Source organism: Vicia villosa, unplaced genomic scaffold (assembly GCF_029867415.1).
Source record: "Vicia villosa cultivar HV-30 ecotype Madison, WI unplaced genomic scaffold, Vvil1.0 ctg.003419F_1_1, whole genome shotgun sequence".
Taxonomy (NCBI): domain Eukaryota; kingdom Viridiplantae; phylum Streptophyta; class Magnoliopsida; order Fabales; family Fabaceae; genus Vicia; species Vicia villosa.
The window spans coordinates 14,101-31,735 of NW_026706202.1; the positions used below are offsets into that span (position 1 = coordinate 14,101).

General features: G+C 35.2%; 3 protein-coding genes across 3 annotated transcripts; 1 reads left to right on the forward strand and 2 right to left on the reverse strand.

The window, feature by feature from the left end:
* Positions 1–2,329: 2,329 nt before the first annotated feature.
* Positions 2,330–3,820, reverse strand: LOC131640956 (uncharacterized). Its single transcript, XM_058911308.1, has 3 exons — positions 3,352–3,820; positions 2,916–3,162; positions 2,330–2,825 (listed from the first exon to the last, which is right to left on the reverse strand). Exons 1-3 carry the CDS (start codon positions 3,818–3,820, stop codon positions 2,330–2,332), a joined length of 1,212 nt encoding a protein of 403 aa, XP_058767291.1.
* A 3,411-nt stretch (positions 3,821–7,231) lies between these two features.
* Positions 7,232–8,059, forward strand: LOC131640955 (NDR1/HIN1-like protein 10). The gene has a single exon (XM_058911307.1). The coding sequence runs from the start codon at positions 7,337–7,339 to the stop codon at positions 7,997–7,999; it is 663 nt and encodes a 220-aa protein (XP_058767290.1). The 5' UTR covers positions 7,232–7,336; the 3' UTR covers positions 8,000–8,059.
* A 1,398-nt stretch (positions 8,060–9,457) lies between these two features.
* LOC131640954 (uncharacterized) lies at positions 9,458–11,175 on the reverse strand. Its single transcript, XM_058911306.1, has 7 exons — positions 10,882–11,175; positions 10,607–10,715; positions 10,427–10,497; positions 10,281–10,358; positions 10,079–10,166; positions 9,906–9,961; positions 9,458–9,750 (listed from the first exon to the last, which is right to left on the reverse strand). Exons 1-5 carry the CDS (start codon positions 11,123–11,125, stop codon positions 10,090–10,092), a joined length of 579 nt encoding a protein of 192 aa, XP_058767289.1. The 5' UTR covers positions 11,126–11,175; the 3' UTR covers positions 9,458–9,750; positions 9,906–9,961; positions 10,079–10,089.
* Positions 11,176–17,635: the final 6,460 nt, after the last annotated feature.

Here is a 17,635-nt window from a genome sequence, read left to right on the forward strand (position 1 = left end):
AGTGAGAACCAAGATGAAGCATGGTTGTAAGGGAACCAAGATGAAGCATGGTTGTAATGGAAACCAAGATAAAACAAGGTTGTAATGGAAACCAAGATGAAACAAGGTTGTAAAGGAAACCAAGATGAAACAAGGTTGTAATGGAAACCAAGATGAAACAAGGTTGTAAAGGAAACCAAGATGAAACATGGTTGTAAAGGAACCAAGATGAAACAAGGTTGTAAAGGAAACCAAGATGAAACAAGGTTGTAAAGGAGACCAAGATGAAACATGGTTGTAAGAGGAACCAAGATAAAGCAAGGTTGTAAGGGAACCAAGATGAAACAAGGTTGTAAAGAGAACCAAGATAAAACATGGTTGTAAAGAGAACCTAGATAAAACATGGTTGTAGAGGGAACACATCCGGAATAAACATCGGATAAACAAGACAAATGAACCAAAGGGATAAATCCGTATTGAATAATGCCAAGTAAGTTGGACTTTGATCTCAAAGTGAAAATGCAAATGAATATGAATTTGTTTCTATGCATGATATGAAATTTTTCTATGCATGATATGAATGATTAATGCAATGCATTTATTTCTGACAACTAAGAAAGACTCCTTTGTGCGGCAGAAAGGGATATCTGATTCCTCAACACATGGAACATTGCCCAAAGCTCTTCAATCAAATTTGTGAACTGTACTAAACTGATCCTTTGGGAGGGACTGATAAATTGCTTGGAGACTCTCTTGAAGAAGATTGCCCCAGCTTGACTGATTGATGTAACACAACTGATCATGGCTCCAGCTTGAATAATCTGGAATGACAGCTTTATTAGGCATTTGGAAACACTTGCCCCAGCATTAGTCTTGAAAGAGATATGATAAACCAGATCTGAGAATAACTTGCACTGAGATAAACCTTTGAAAAGAACCTTGAAGTGAAATGCCCCTGATGAGATCACAGACCAATTTCTCGACTGTTTGAAATTCCTTGATGAGGAATGTTGTTTAGAAGCAAAAATGTTTGTTCAAAACTGGTAATCTAAATGCAAAGAACATGCAGATTTTTTTGAAATCAACAGAAATGGCATTATAAAGCAAATAGAAAGACAAAGAAACATGGAATTTGAAGTGAAAAGTAAAGCAAATAAATCCAGGCAAATGATTGGCACAACTTTAGGAGTCAGGTTAACGCAACCTTGTTGTAGTATGCTTTCAAACTAAACCTGGCCTCAATTAGGACTTTTGAAGGTTGTAATGTGGCCTGGTTCATGGTTTAAGAAACAAAGGATATAAGGCTCAAAATTTATTTGTACCCGCCCCTTCTTCATGATGAACTTCCATCCTACATTCAGTTAATTCAACCTATGCATTCAGGTTTTCAAGAGAACTTGGAATTTGCAGCACTTGTTTGGCAATGATGATTCAGAAGCCAAGGAATATACTTTGAGATGGCAGTCACTTCTTTTTTTACAACATTTTGTTGTTTTGGAATTTATTGACTTCTCTCTTTTTTTTTTACTTTTGATATCCCTAACTTTTGCCTGAACTGTTTTATTTGAGATTTACAGTCAGCGGGATGCCCCAATATATATTTTGCCTAAGTCTCCTTCAAAGGTTTTGACTTAGCGGGCTTTTCTTGAACTTTTCTTTTTCATTTTTTTCTTTTTTGAAAGATAGTGACTGCCTTGCTTAACAATTGCGGAGAACCATCATCATCACTTTTGACTTTGAAGGACGTCTTCGACATTTCTTGGATGTGTGCGAAGGAAAACTTGTGATTACAACCTTTATTAAAAGGTATCTTGAATGAGACTCTTGTATTTGAATGCATAGATGAATAAACTGAAAACTACCCATCCCCGGGTTAAAATTGCAGGTTTTTTCATTTAAAAAGAAAACTCCAACTTCGAAGGCTCAGAGGGGTTGACAAGGGATTAACTTCCTTATTTCTCCAGTGTTTGGGAATTGAAACAAGGCCTGTACATCATCAGCAAAGTTTTATTCAAAAGCACACTAACAGCAATTATGGGTATCTTGTTTTCATCATCCTCCCTCCAATCATAAGCAACAGGGTAGAGAAAACAAATAAAAGAAACATATTTTTTGTTTTTTTATGAAAGAAGTAAAGCAGTAAATGAGAAGAATTGAACCAAAACATGCAATGCTCATTTCATTTAAAATTAACAGTAAGAAACAAACAAGTTTGAAATTAAACAGACATTACAATTGGAAGAAATGCAAACAGTAAAGAAACATGGCCTAGTGACTAATCAGCAACAAGGATGAGTTGTCCCGTCTGAAACACTTGGCTTTAGGAGAGAATCTGACTTTAACTGAAGCTTCATTTGTCATTCACTGGAAAAGGATTGTTGAGCACGTTTGGAGTTATAGCTTTGAAATCTATCACTTTTCCTCTGACCAAATCTTGCACTCTAGCCTTCAGTGCATAACAATGCTCCAAATCATGACCAACAGCTCCCTGATGGAATTCACAATGAAGATCAGCCCTGAATCCAGCAGGAGGAGGATCTCTAGGAGTAAAAGACCTTGTGGTAATCAAACCTAGTTGAACCAAGTGAGGATACAATTCAGTATACGTCATCGGAATAGGGTCAAACTCTGTTTTAGGCCTTGCAACACGATTCTGATTCTGACCAGCATTTTGACGAGGAATTTGAACAGCAGCTACCTGAGGTTGATCATAATGTTGAGCTCTCTGTCGAGGCCTTTCAACAGCACTAGTTTCACCTTCTTTCTTCTTTTGGAAGCCCCCAAAAGGTTTCTTTGAAGAATCAACAACAACAGACACTTTTCCTTTCTTAATTCCTTCTTCTAGCCTTTGACCAATTGTTACCAAATCAGTGAAATTTGAAGACACACTTCCAATCATCTTCTCCCAAAAGAAAGGAGAGAGAGTATCCATGAACAAGCTAGTCAATTCTTTCTCAGACAGAGGTGGTTCAACTTGGGAAGCCAATTCTCTCCAACGTTGAGCATATTCTTTGAAATATTCCTTTTCCTTCTGCGCCATATTCTGAAGTTGACGACGGTCAGGTGCCATATCCAGATTATACTTGTATTGTTTCATGAATGCATCAGCTAAATCTTGGAAACTTTGAACACAACCCTTTTCCAAACTCATGTACCACTTCAGTGAAGCACCACTTAAACTATCTTGAAAGCAATGAATGAGCAAATTTTGGTTGTTGGTATAAGCAGTCATCTTTCTGTAGTACATGGTCAAATGATTTCTTGGACAAGTATGCCCCTTGTACTTCTCAAACTCAGGAACTTTGAACTTGGACGGCATGACAAGATTTGAAACAAGACCCATATTATCAGCATTCACACTAAAGAAATTGCTTCCTTCCATAGCTCTTAGTCTCTTTTCCAATGCCTGATATTGCTCACGGACTTCTTCAACTTCACCACAGTCTCCTTGACTAACACTTCGAGAACCGACAGAACGGTAGTCATAGAGAGGATTGTCATAACGAGCCGGAACAGCTTGAGCAACAGTATGAACAACAGGTGGAGGTTTAGAAAAGACTGGAGGTTGAAATACCTGCCTCGAAGTTTGACCCACCATAGAAGCATTGACATATGTTGGAGAAAAATTCTCAGGTAACCCAAATTCTGGCCAAGTAGAAGGTGGCTTCTGAACCTGTAAAGGATCAACAACAGCAGTAGAGACTTCGGAAATAACAGTCCTCTGAGGTGGGTCAGTCCTTGCCATCAACACTTGCATCATCTCAGTAAGCTTAATCATGCCTGATTTCAACTCATCAATTTCCATTCTAACTTCCATGTTATGCTTCTCTTGGTCTGCCATTCTTTGTCTAACAGCAGCTCTAGTTCCGTAGCGGTGTTGAGGAAACAGCTTGACGATCAACAACTAACTGGAGAAAGAACAACTGGAAATAAGATCTTGGGCAACCTGGATGAATGCGAGAACTATGCAATGATATGCAATGCAAGATGTAATGCCAGATGCAAACAAGTAACCAGCAGAACCATAGTAACCAATAAAATCAGAACCCAGTCACCATCAAACAGAAATGGAACCACTTGAACAAGAACCATAGTCACCAGCAATGTACCTGTAAAATGATTGATTCCCGCCCCACTCACGGGTGAATCTAAGCCAGGGTAGGTCAAAAAGCCAACAGAGGATCGAACGTAGGCGCCATCATACGATGTTGCCTCGTTCCACCAAGCTCTGCCCGTGGATACGTGATCAGATCAATCAGGCATACGCCTTCTGTCCGTCACGGCCACTCTAGTCCTAGTTCCTATGGTATCACTCATAGCCTGTGTATTGGGCCTTTTACCTCAGTAACATCCCACCCACCAGAAAAACAGCAGATCCAGAACAGTATATATACAGAACAGCAAATAACTAGAATATAACAACAAATAAAGCAATATATACAAATATACAAATATACAAATAAAGCATGAAGAAAGCAAACACCCAAAGATAAAAACAAACAAGAGCTAGGACTGACACTCAGGATGGGCCTAGCAAAGGTCAATCTGTCCCCAGTGAAGTCGCCAGCTGAAACAACTGGTTAGAAATCATCAAGATGAAATCAATGAAGTCGCCATCGATTGTTTATTTATCCCAAAAATGGGAAAGGAAAACATCGAGTAAAACCTAAAGGGAAAACAAACAACGGTCTTACGACCCAGAGAACTAGGTAAGGGTGTCGGTTACGCAAGGAGAAGGGGTTAGCACTCCTCACGTCCGTCGTACTCGACGGGATCCGCTCTTGTTAGTCTAAATCCAAGGGTGTTATCTAGAAATATAAAGCTAAAACTAAAGGGAAACGCTCGAAGGAAAAAGAGAAAAGAATAACGGGGAAAAGAAAGAAAATATTTACAAAATTCTGCTCGTTCAGGCCCCGCGACCTAATGCCTACGTATCCCGATTAAGGAATCAGAGCAGCCGTAGTTCGGCTTAAAATATTTTGTGTGTGTGTGATGTTAAACGTCGCATTCCACTGCTGCTCGACCTTTGGAGACTTACACAATTGTCGTGGAACGGAATTAACATGTGCATAAAAGAAAATAAAAGAAAACCGAACAAAGCATTTTAAAAGAAATAGAAAATATAAAAGATGAATATATACAAACACGAGTTGCTAAAAAGGAAAATAAACAAATTAAAATATTTTTGTGGTTTTTAATATGAAAATAAAATCTAAACTAGAAGCATGTTTTTTTTGTATTTTTGTTAGAAAATAGAAAATAAAAAGAAATTAAAATAATAAACAAGTAGTAAAATTAAAAATGGAAAACTAAATATAAATGGGCTAAAAGTAGTAAATGAAGGTGGTGTATAAAGAGAATCTGCTGGCCCAACACGTTGGCCCAAAGAAATAACAAGCCTGCCAGGAGGGGGGTCACTAAGCAATATGGTGTATGGAATAGGCAAGACGAAATGGGCTTCAGGTGCAGAATTATGAACTTGGCCCGATGTTTAAAACTAATCCCTAAAAGGAGGTGAAGCGCTGAGATGAGGGTGTGAATAGGACTTCGGTGTTGGGCTTCATTGGTGCAGGCCCGAACCAAAATGAAACAACAAAAAAAAGAACATAAACCCTAAAAGAGGGTCCGCCTCCTCTTCTATCACGTTCACTCACTCAAAATATCTCCTCTGCCTCTCAACTCACGCTCTCTGCTTCACCTTCTCACCATTGCTCTGTTCTTGACCGAAACAACAACAATAACAACCTCCATCTCTCTCAACATAAATCTTTCATGGCTCACTCATCTATCTTGACTCAAATAGCTAACCGACACTCTCCCTTCACTAATCGAAACAAACAGAAACAACTAAACTATTCTCACTCGACAGTTTTCAACCACAGCTCATAAAGTGACAGTAAAATTTCGGTTTAAGCATACAAGCAACACAATATAGCATGGCAACAACAAACAAGCTCTAGCATACAATCAACAATTACAAGTTGAGGCTTACCTACGGCGAGGAGGCTTCGCCGGAAATTGTTGAATAAAAAATCGCGATGCTAACAAGAATCAGAGATAAGTATGCCACTCCTTCCGCTCCACTTTGATTCAGATTTGCTGCGTGTGGTTGATGGATGAACGAAATTGTTGTTCGTTGAATTCAATGTGCAGGTTCAAGGAGTTGAAGGTGATAAACAATAGAATTCGTGGAGGAGTTTTTCTGGTAGAATTTCAGCAGCATAACAATATAGTTTTCTCCTCCCCCTTCTTGTGAGAATGAAGTGTTATTTATAGGCTGAGAAGTGAGAATGGTGTGAGGAAAATTGGAGGGAGAGTTTGTTGCAAAATCTGGAAATTTGGAGAATGATCCGTGTGAACATCTCTGTGATGAATTCTCAGCCTTTGATAATTCTTGAATGAGTGGCTGAGATGTATAGTCGTGAAAGTTCTGAATTTTTCTCTTTGGAGTAAACAAAGTGTGACTCTTGTAGTGTGAAATTTGAATTGAATCTGATTTTGGTGGAAACGTAAACTGGGCTGGCTGGAAAACGTGAACTTCTGATGAAGAGAAAAACGTGAATTGCCTCTTTTGTGGGTCCCCACCTGTAAAATTGAATGAAAACCAAAAAGCAAAATAATACTAAAACTAATAATGGTTAATAACTAAAAGACTAACAAAAAAAGAATTAAAGAAAGAAATTTTAAAAGATGGAAAAGATTACAAAATGATTTTAATTTTAATTAGTAATTCAATTTCAAGAAATTTTAAAATTTGAATTAACAATTAAAATTAAAAATCAAAACTAATAATGACTTAAAAATAGAAAAGGGCATATTTTTGTAATTTTAGATTAATGATTAGTAAACATAAAATGTAATCGAATAAAATGCAATGATGCAAATGAGATGGAATTGTAGGGTAAAAATCAGGGTGCAACACATTAACCAAGTTTGATGACTGCTAAAAATTATTTTTAATACCTGAATGTTGCATTAACCAACTTCATTACTGCATTAACCAAATTTTTACACTACATTAACCAAATACGATGAAGAGTGTTTGGTGTAAGTATTTGGTGTAATAAATGGTGTAAGAATAACATTCCTCGTGAAAATATACTCTTTGTGTTTATTCTTTTTTATCATTATTGTTTTTGGTCAACCATGAAATATGAAATGATAAATATAAAATAAAATATACATATATCTTGGTTTTCTCTGTAGTATAATTACAACGAAACCACGTAGAAAATCTAAAGCAACACACCATGCTCCAAAATTCATCAATTTCCATCCTTTATAAACACACAACTTTGTAACATATATTCATCAAAAACCAAACACATCATCACAAAATAACTCAAACCTCGTTAATATGTCTTGTAAACCTGGTTGGTGTGGAACCTTTATGTGCCTCTATTGCACAATCTACACCATCATTTTCTTTTTCATGATGTTTTCAATAGTCTTCTGGATAGTAATCTCTCCCTCAAGCGTGAAATTCCACGTAACTGACGCAACTCTCACCAACTTCAACCTCACAGACAACAACAATACATTATACTACAATTTCAAACTCAACGTCACCGTTCGAAACCCTAACAACAACATCATAGTCTATTATCGAAGAATCGCCGCATTTGCTTGGTACAAAGACAATGCTTTTGGTTATGTGAGTTTGACACCGTTCGACCAAGGACACAAGAATACAACATTTCTCGGACCGATTGTGTTTAATGGAAATACTAAGATCAAACTCGGACGTAAACAACTTGATGAGTATATCGAAGAGACGCGTGTTGGGATTTACAATGATTTGGCTGTTGATTTTGATATTAAAATTAGAGCTAAGTTTGGAAGCTTTTATAAGAGTGGACGGTTTAATACACCGGTTGTGCAATGTCGTCGTTTGAGAGTTCCTTTGATTTCTACTTCCAAGGGTAACTTATCGTCATCATCAACAACATTTTCTTTTACTGAGAGAAGATGTAGCAGTGCTTCTTTCTTCACAGACCGTGATGCAGATGCAGGAGCTTGATATGTGTATAATGAATAATTATAACAATTTGAATTTGTATACTGTTTTTTTTTTTTCACTTTAATTACATTCAATCTACAATGTTTTAATTACATTTATATTATATGTATATAACAAAATTATGTTTGTTCCATATATGTTATTTGAATATAAATACAAGTATACTATATGTTTATTTTTACGAAATGATATTGTTTGTTTTTGGTTGTTAGTTATTGAGAATTCTATCTTGTATATGGCATATCTTAAAAATAATAGTAACCGACAAGTTTTGTGTCTTACCATGAAAGCTTATATATACCACATGTATGTATAATTCTAATCAATGAGATTCAGTGTATGCGGAGGATTGACATTGAGTTTTCTATTAATTTCAATTTTGGTGACTTGTTGAGAGGATTGACATTGAGTTTTATATTAATATTAAATTTCAATTTTGGTGACTTGTTGAATAAGAATTCGCACACTAATCAAAATACTGAGAATGTGAGAAAATAAGAAGGGTAATGTGTTTGTAAGTTCAAAAAAAAAGGAATCGATATGTCACCTATGTGTGTTTAAAGCAAGAGGAATGTTTGACATTGACACATTTAATTTGAAAAGTCAAAAAAACTAAATAATTGATTAATTTCTATGCAACTACTATAGTGTAAGGACAGTTGAGAATGCAATTCTTTGTGTCGTGTAATTTGATAGTGTCTGTTATTGTCGAAAAGTTGAGAATGCAATTCTTTGTGTCGTGTAATTTGATAGTGTCTGTTATTGTCGAAATGTTTTGTATATCAAAAGTTGTATAGACGTCGAAATATTGAAGAAGTGTATCTTGACAGAAATTTAGACTTAGTTTTATTTCGTATTGTTATCTTGATTAATTTTGTTAATTTTTATTTCTATGGTACGAGTTGTAAAATTTTCATGAAATTATACACACACATGTGCGTGGGACAACATTAAGCTCCTCAGAAAGTATATTATATTTTACCAAGTCATTCCCAAAATTTCTAATATCATAAAGTCAGCAGCATCCTCATGAAAGAGTTCTACACCACTAAGCTTCAAAAGTCAATGCTTCTCTACTCCATTTTTATTTCAAAGGAAATCTCCTAGCAAAGCTTAAGCAAAATACACAAGCAACAACACCTTACATTACAAATTCAATGTCAACATCACATTCAGAAACCTGAACAACAATGTCATAGTGTATTATAGGCAAAGATAAGCATTTTGGTTACGTAGGTTTATCGCCGTTCGTCCAAGGCCATAAGAATACAACTTGACGAGTATAACGATGAGACGCGTGTAGGGATTTACAATGATTTAGCTGTTGATTTGGATTTCCAAGCTAAATTTAAGTTTGGTTGGTACAAGAGTAGTCGATTTAGTCCTCCGATTATGCAGTGTCGTCGTTTGAGAGTTTCATTGATTTCAAATGGTATAAAAACAGCAGAATTAGTCAACTCAAGATTTTTCCAAGAACATAACATTTATATCAGATCAGATTCATTACTATACCAGATACTGATTACAATGTAAGACAGAGATGGATCCAACACTGATTACAACAAATACATCAATAAAAATTGTTCCTCATAAGGAAAATAAATGAACAAGACAAATCTAATTTGAGCTTCAATGTTAACTACAAGTTACAAGCTGTTCCAAAATGTCATTCTCTTCTCTTTTCGGCTAGTTTCCACCTTTAAGTTTTTCCATTAGTTGATGTGCTACTGATTCATATCCCATTTTCCGGGCTTCATTTCAGTCAATCAAAGAAAACAAGTAAGAAAAATGTACATGATAATAGCAGCAATCGCAATCACAACAAGATTTTATAAAGAAAAACAAGTACTTATCGAATAAGTCAATCGAAACAAACTCAGGAAGTTGTGACAGTAGAAAGACTAACCTTTGACTATTGCAAGCCCAGTTGGCGGCATCTTTCGTTTCCTCAGGCATGGTGCACTAGAAATCAATTAAGGTAAAAAAAAATGGAGACATCATTTTGAATCAGATCAGAACTAAATGTATATTCTTAGTATCACGCTAAATTAGATGCTGAACTTCAACAGTTCTTTCTACCTGTTACGTATCTAGTAAGGGTTTATTCCTTTCTCTTCAATGCAATGTGGACACGTCCATTCCTTGTTCTCTCTCACCTCCTCTAATTCTACAGCAGAAAAACAGTGAACAATTTCAAACAATGAATTTGAGGCATTTCATTAAGCACTATTTATAATTTTCAGGTGTATCATATTTGTGCATGATGACTGTTTGTTTTTACCTTCACCATACCGAACCTTGAGACAGTCTCTACAAAAGACACCGCGGGTAGAGTGACACACTGAGCAATCAGTGTTTCCTGTTTCGATTATGCAGTGAATCAGTAATATGCAAATAATGCAAAATAAGACATTACTCAAATCTTACCTAGACAAGGTTCATTCACATCACAATTCCCACATCTTTTACAATCGTCTTCCCCGCATAATTTCTTTTGCCTGCATTTATGTTTCGCATTGTTATCATTATTTATCCAAATACAACTTAGACACACGCACGCGTGCACACACATGTTATCATAAAGAATGCTATAGAATATGAATGGACCTGCAAAAGTGGCAGCTTATCCCCAAGATTGAACTGAGGACACTGCCTCTACGCTTGTTACGGCAGCGTCGTGCACGACTCTCTTCAGGAAGAAAATGCTCAGCATCCTCTGGATTCAGTTCGATAAAAGGTGCATTAGCAAGTCTCTTGTTCTCGCCGCGTGCAAAGTTGCTATCGCGGCAAATCCGATAAAATACAAATTAAATCATAATTTAAAGACTAATATGATGCTAATTAGGACCGAAATTCAATAAAAACAGTGCTTATTTTGCTACCGTATTTTCGCGGCGGAAGATTGTTGGTGGTACCGTCAGCGACAGCCTTGATTCGCTGAGAGCGGCGGAGGGGATTGAGACTGTAATCCTTTTTGATCCAGGGACGTTTCTTTTTGGTAGAAATTTGTCGAAGCTCGGAAACTGAATTCAAAATACCGAGAGATTCAAACCTAGCCTTGTTCTCTGATATGCGAGCGTTTCTGAGAGCTTCGTAATCGGATTTGGATGAATCTGAAATCTTCATCTTCTCCTCTTTGATGCTTTTCGTTTTCTTCCAAAACAACCTAGAAACACTCAATGAGTAGAACGACTATATTTTGATTTTATATAGTTCAATTTGAGAGTGGCGGGAAGACTCCCCTCAGCCCCAAAAAATTAGGGCTTGGGTCGTAATTTTTTAGTTCTATATTTTTGGGTATTTTTTTTTAAATTTTAGTATTTAGATTTGCGACTGACTAATTCAAGAGGACAATTCAAGTGTCTACTAGCGGTGATACTATTTAAAGTCGTATGGACTGACCCAACACAGGGGTTGTTAGCATCTAGTAGGATTCAAACTCAAGATCTTGAGAGAAGCACATTGCACACTCTTAAGACCTAGGGAATATCTTAATACACTCATATGTCTTAGAGACCTATGACGAAAATATCAAAATATCACTAACTTCGGATGTGCACATCCGAACGCACCTTTTATTGAAAAAAATGGTGAATTCGCATCTGCACTTTCAAAGACACCTTTTTTTTTCTTCAAGAAAAAATACTTTCGCATGTACACTTCTGAAGACACCTTTTTATCAAGAAAATGTGACTTCAGATATGCATATCCGAAAACATGTATGGGACAGTAGAAACAAAATCCTTAAACCAAAAGCGACAAAGCATAGATTTATGATAAATTATCAAAATTACATAGATAGTTCAACAAAAATTTAACGTTACATATTGTTTTAAAGGGATAGTTGAGGATGTCGCAACATTTTGATAACATATTCTCCTGATCTTTGAAGCTTCGCATTCAACTCGATCGGACCCTTTGAAGAATATTGTTGAAAAGTTGTCCACATAAACTCTAAATCGTCGTCGTTCTTAAGCTCACATGGGGTGAACTTTACTTTTCCTTCATTGTCAAGTGAAGGGGAACGATACTCAAGTTTGACCATCTTCCGATTTTTTAGATATTGCAAGAGAGAGTTCAGTATCGTAATTAGCTCGGTGAACAGGGTGTCGTGCGAGAACCTAAATTGAAGCGGCATCATGTAACCACTGCTGAAGTAGGCAGAAGCAAGGTAATGATAGGTTTGATTCATTTTTTATTGTCGGACCTTGCTATCACAACGCCCAACCCAAGTTTGCTGGCTTCAATTCAAATCCATTAAAGCAAATGTTGACGAGAGGTGAAATTCATTTTATTTGTAAATTGTTGTTGAACAACTATCATGACAACAATCGTTTTAACATCGTCCGACACCTCATTCGGCTTAGCATCTTCGTTGACCTTCTATGGTATCTTTACACCATCTTTAGGAATGTTGTCGGAGATGCACCATACCTAACACGACAAAAAACAGAAATTCTATTAAAACAAGTTTCTGAGTTATGTAGCAGACTTTATTCGGAAATGCACATCCGAAAAAGTTTGGTTGAATTCGGAAGTGCATATCCGAAGTGACGCAGTTTTCTTCTTCCACAAATCAGCATCAATGCAAAGAAATGAAAGATGAAATAAGGAGACTTTACCTTAAATTGCAGCTTTTGATGCTCTCTTTGCTATGATCAACCACTTGAAACTTGGTTTGGAGACGAAAAATGGATTGAAAATGGTTGAAGTTTTTGAGAAGGTTTTGTTATGGAGTGAAAGAAAATGAATGAAATAGTAATAATGCTAACAATGTATAGCAACGGTATTTTCGAATATGCAGATATGAAAATACCTTTGTCATTTTAAATCCAACATTTAAATAATAAAACGTTTGAAAAGGGTGCTTTAGGATGTGCATATTCGAAACATCTTGAAAATGTAAAAAAATGTGCGTTCGGATATGCACTTCCGAATGATATTTTGGGGTTTTCAGGTGTGTTTTTCACCATATAGGGGTGTGGCTTAAGAGATTCCCTATTTTTTTTTTAGCTTTTTAAGTTTGGCCTGAAAAACTTTCAAAAGTCCATATTGACATTGATAATAGAAAGCCTACGACCTGTTAAAAAAACATCATAAAATTAACAAGACATTTTATTCTGCCACCCTTCAATTATACATGACACCCTTTAATTTTTCGTATTAATCAAAATGTCCTTCTCATTATTTACCTATCTCAAAATTATAATTGATCAAAATAATTCATTTTTATTGAAATTATAATTTTGAAATTTCTAATCGTTGTACCCAAAAATCTAATATAAAATTTTCTGAAATTAGTAAAAACTTTTCATTTTTACAGTATATTTAAAAATCTTATGTGTTTTCATCGTATTTTTAAATACTCATCACATTTATCCGTTATATCAGAAAATCTGATAAGCAACAAAATTCTCGAATATCCTAAAAGTATGAAATTTTCACACATTTTTGGAAATTTGGGTATACTAGATTTTTTAAAAATTCTGGTATATCGAATTTTTAGCCTAGTATGAAATATACGGTAGTTCAGTTTATGATGCTTTTTTGGTGCGCACTCCTACGATGGATGGTTTCTCTACATATTTTACACAGTTCTTCACCACTGATAATATATGTTTTACTTACATGTTTTGTTTTTAACTGGAGCAAAATTTAATATACTTTTGATATCTCTGGCATAAATATTTCATTCATTGAATGTGGTAAATGACAGATATTTCTCTCCCGGACTAACGCGTTAACATGGACACACTCCATTGGTAAACAACATGACTTTATTGTTGTTACTATTCATTATAATACCGCAAATGAGATTAGAGGGACAAAAGATAAATGAATTATGGAGGTAAGAGAGAAGGAAACTAAGAAGACGAATTCCTCTCAAGACACTTTTAGTATAAAAATTAGATGTCCATTAATGTTGAGAACTGTGTCAAGTGATAGCGGTTGGAAGGTGACAGTTATGTATGGAATTTACAATCACGAACTAGCTAAGAATTTATATGGTCATGACATATTAGGGCGTTTTAAACATAATGAAAGACAGTTTTAGAATGCCATGACAAAATACAATATAGTTCTCAAATACATAGTTGCTTCTTTGAAAGAGAGACCTATAAAATCTGGCGAGCATTACACATGTGTATAAGGCAAAGACAAAAGAGACTCATTAACTGAAATACAACATTTATTGAGTCTAATTCATGATGAGAAATACATGTACTGGACCAGAAACAGGATTGAATAAAATGTTATTGATAATATATTTTAGATAGATTCTGATTCAGTGAAGTTGTTGAACATATTTCATTTCCCAATAATTTTTTATTCTAGGTAGAAAACAAACTAGTACCACCTTCCTCAAAAATGTAACTTTTCATTTATTTGATTATGGGTCAATTATTTGGGTTTTCAAGCTAAATTTAAGTTTGGTTGGTACAAGAGTGTAAGTTTAAGAGTGCGCCTAAGAGGGGGGGTGAATTAGGACTTTGAAAATTTATCCGGTTTTATGAGAATGCTTGTACTTATTTTTGGTTAAGTGTTTGAAGGTTTTTGAATAGTTCTTTTCTTTTCTTGATAATAGTGATGAAAGCGGTAAAATACGGAAAAGTAAAGAACACAACGATATATACTGGTTCCCCTCACAATCCGAGAGTACTCCAGTCCCCTTTCAAACACGAAAGAGATTTTACTATTGTTAGATCTTTGTACAAGCCTATACCAAGACTCCTCCTACAATCTTCTAACAAAACCACCAAGAACAATCCTCTTGGATTTCAATAAGTCCTTAAGAGAACACCCTCCCTAAGGATACCTCTTGTTTCCAAAAATATGGACAACAAGGTTACAACTACCAAGAACAATCCTCTTGGATTTACCAATTTGATTATGAGAACAATCCTCTCACTAATCAACAACCCTTACTTCCAACAATCTTGGATAGCAAGTCAAAAAATAACAAAATATATTTTGAGTAGAAAGTTGATGAACATATATCAATCTATAAGATTGATCTTCTCTTTCAAGCAAGACAATTTACAATGATATAATAGTGCTCAAGTGTTTATGTATGAATGAGAAACTTTTCTAACAATGTGTAGAAAAAGTTTCAATGAAAGTTCAAGTTTGAAACACTTGTATATATGAAAATATATGATCAAAAATGTTGGTAAATTGTAATGAAAGAGGTGAGATTTAAATATGAAGTTTATGGTATTTATATAGGTATTTACACCCTTTAGAAAGAGTATAAAATGATCAAACAATGCAATGTTTAAGGTTTGAAAAGATATTCACGTTTGAACATAAAGCAAAATGAAACAAGGCAATGTTTCAGCAGGTAATCGGTTACCAAAAGCAGGGTAATCGGTTACCCACTCCAACGTTCATATTTTTTGAAATTTTCAACACAGTAACCGATTACTGAAACAAGGGTAATCGGTTACCCATACAAAAAACAGTGGGAAAAGTTTCAGTAACCGGTTACTGAAACCAGGGTAACCGGTTACCTCAGCATAAAAGGTGAAAAAGCATGTTTTTCAAGGTTGGAAACTTATGTCATGCATATATAAGTTTGGGCATGCATATGTATGAAAGTTTATATGATTTTTGAGCACTGAGGAATATCAATGTAAAATGAATTAGCTTGTACCATTATGACATGAAGATCAATCAATCTTTTTGCTAAGCTCCATGAAAGTTACAATCTTGATCCATAGCTAATTTGATCTTTTTGCTCATCCTTTATTGATGTATACTTATGATAGTTGTCTTCATCAAAACATAGTGTTGTAGAAGCTTGCCTTCACATTCTCCCCCTTTTTGATGATGACAACCTTTGAAATATGAAGTGTAATGTTCTTATGTGAATGCTCCCCCTAAATTTGATAACTCCCCCTTGATCAAAGCTCTCCCTTGATTTATAGGGAATTTTACTTCTTTGTGGCTGCAAATGTTAGAGACAAGCAAGCATACACATACACACAAATATCTTCTCCCCCTTTGTCATTATTAAAAAGGATGGGAAAAAGATAAATTATTGAAAATAAAATATGAACACAATTAATTCTTTACCTATGAGTTTTACCTCATGAGTGACTTCATCAAACATTCATCTTTTGTGAAAATGATTTTGAAGCCTTTGTCACAAAGTTGATTTTTGCTTAGAAGATTTTGCTTTAGTCTTTCAACATAAAGTACATCTTCAATTGATATGAAAATTAGTGCTTCAACTTTGACAATGCCAAGAATTCTTCCTTTAAGGTATTCTCCATATGTGAAATCACCCTTGGACTTTATAACTAGATTTGAAAGTTAGTTTAAGTCTTCCATCAAATGCTTAGAACCACCACTTGTCAAAAAACACCATAGATTTTAAGTGGTCCTCAAGCAAACCTACAAAACAAATTAAGTTTGATTTGGTACCCAATGTGCTTTGGGTCCATCATAGTTAGTTCCTTTCTTAACCCACACATAATGTCCACTTGCCACACTAAAGTTTCTAACATAGCAAGCATTAGGTGTATGACCAACAATACCACAATAAAAACAAGTAGGAACAAAATTACTTCTATATCTAGGAACATATGGTTTCTTTTTAGGAAACCTTTTAGGATGATGATGAACCTTTTGTGCTTTATCCAATTTGTTGAATTGTTCGCTTGCCTTCACAAAGATAGTTTTACTAGTACTTGGTTTAGACTTTGCATATCCAAGACCACTTTTATCATTAGGGAGTCTTTGTTGCCTAAGGACACCTTCCAACCCAATTTGTCCTTTTTCATACCTTTCAAGGACTCTCTTTAATTGAACAATTTGGAAAGAAAGTGATTCACAATTCTTGCATGACACATCCTCCTTTTGAACATTAATAATTTTCTCTTTTTCATCCTTATGTTCTTCTTCAATTATTTTAAACTTTTCTTCTAAAGATGATATTATTTTCTTTTGAGATGAAATAGTTTTATAGAGACTTTTGCACTCTTTTAATAATTCATCTATTGCACCTTGTGCATCAATATCATAAAGAGAAGATTCATTACCAACCTCATTGTCTTCATCATCGGAATGATGTGATGCTATGAATACTAGATTTGCGCTTTCGTCACTATCCGAATTGGATGATGAACTTGTATCAAAGTCTTCCCATGCAACATAGGCCTTTTTATTCTTGAAGTCCACTTGTGATCTTAATCTTTTATATTTGATGGTACCTTCATAAGTTTCCACCAACGTATCCCATATTTCCTTTGCCGTTGTGCATGCCGAAATACGAAAAAAATCTTTTATGCTAAATGCACCTTGAAGAAAATTGATTGCCTTTTTATCATACATGACCTTTTTCTTATCATCGTCATTCCATGAATCTTTAGGCTTTGTTGATTCAACACCGTTGACAACAATTGTAGGAACAAAGGGACCATTCTGGACTGCTTCCCATATTTCTATTCCTTGTGCTTCTAAGTGAGCCTTCATCCGAATTTTCCAGAAGTCAAAGTATTCTTCACAAAACAATGGAGGTTTGTTGAAACTACCACCATATTTGATAACCGGATTTGCATTTGCGGAAGCCATCTGGATCTTTAGGAACAAGTTACCTATAACTTGCTCTGATGCCAATTGTAAGTTTAAGAG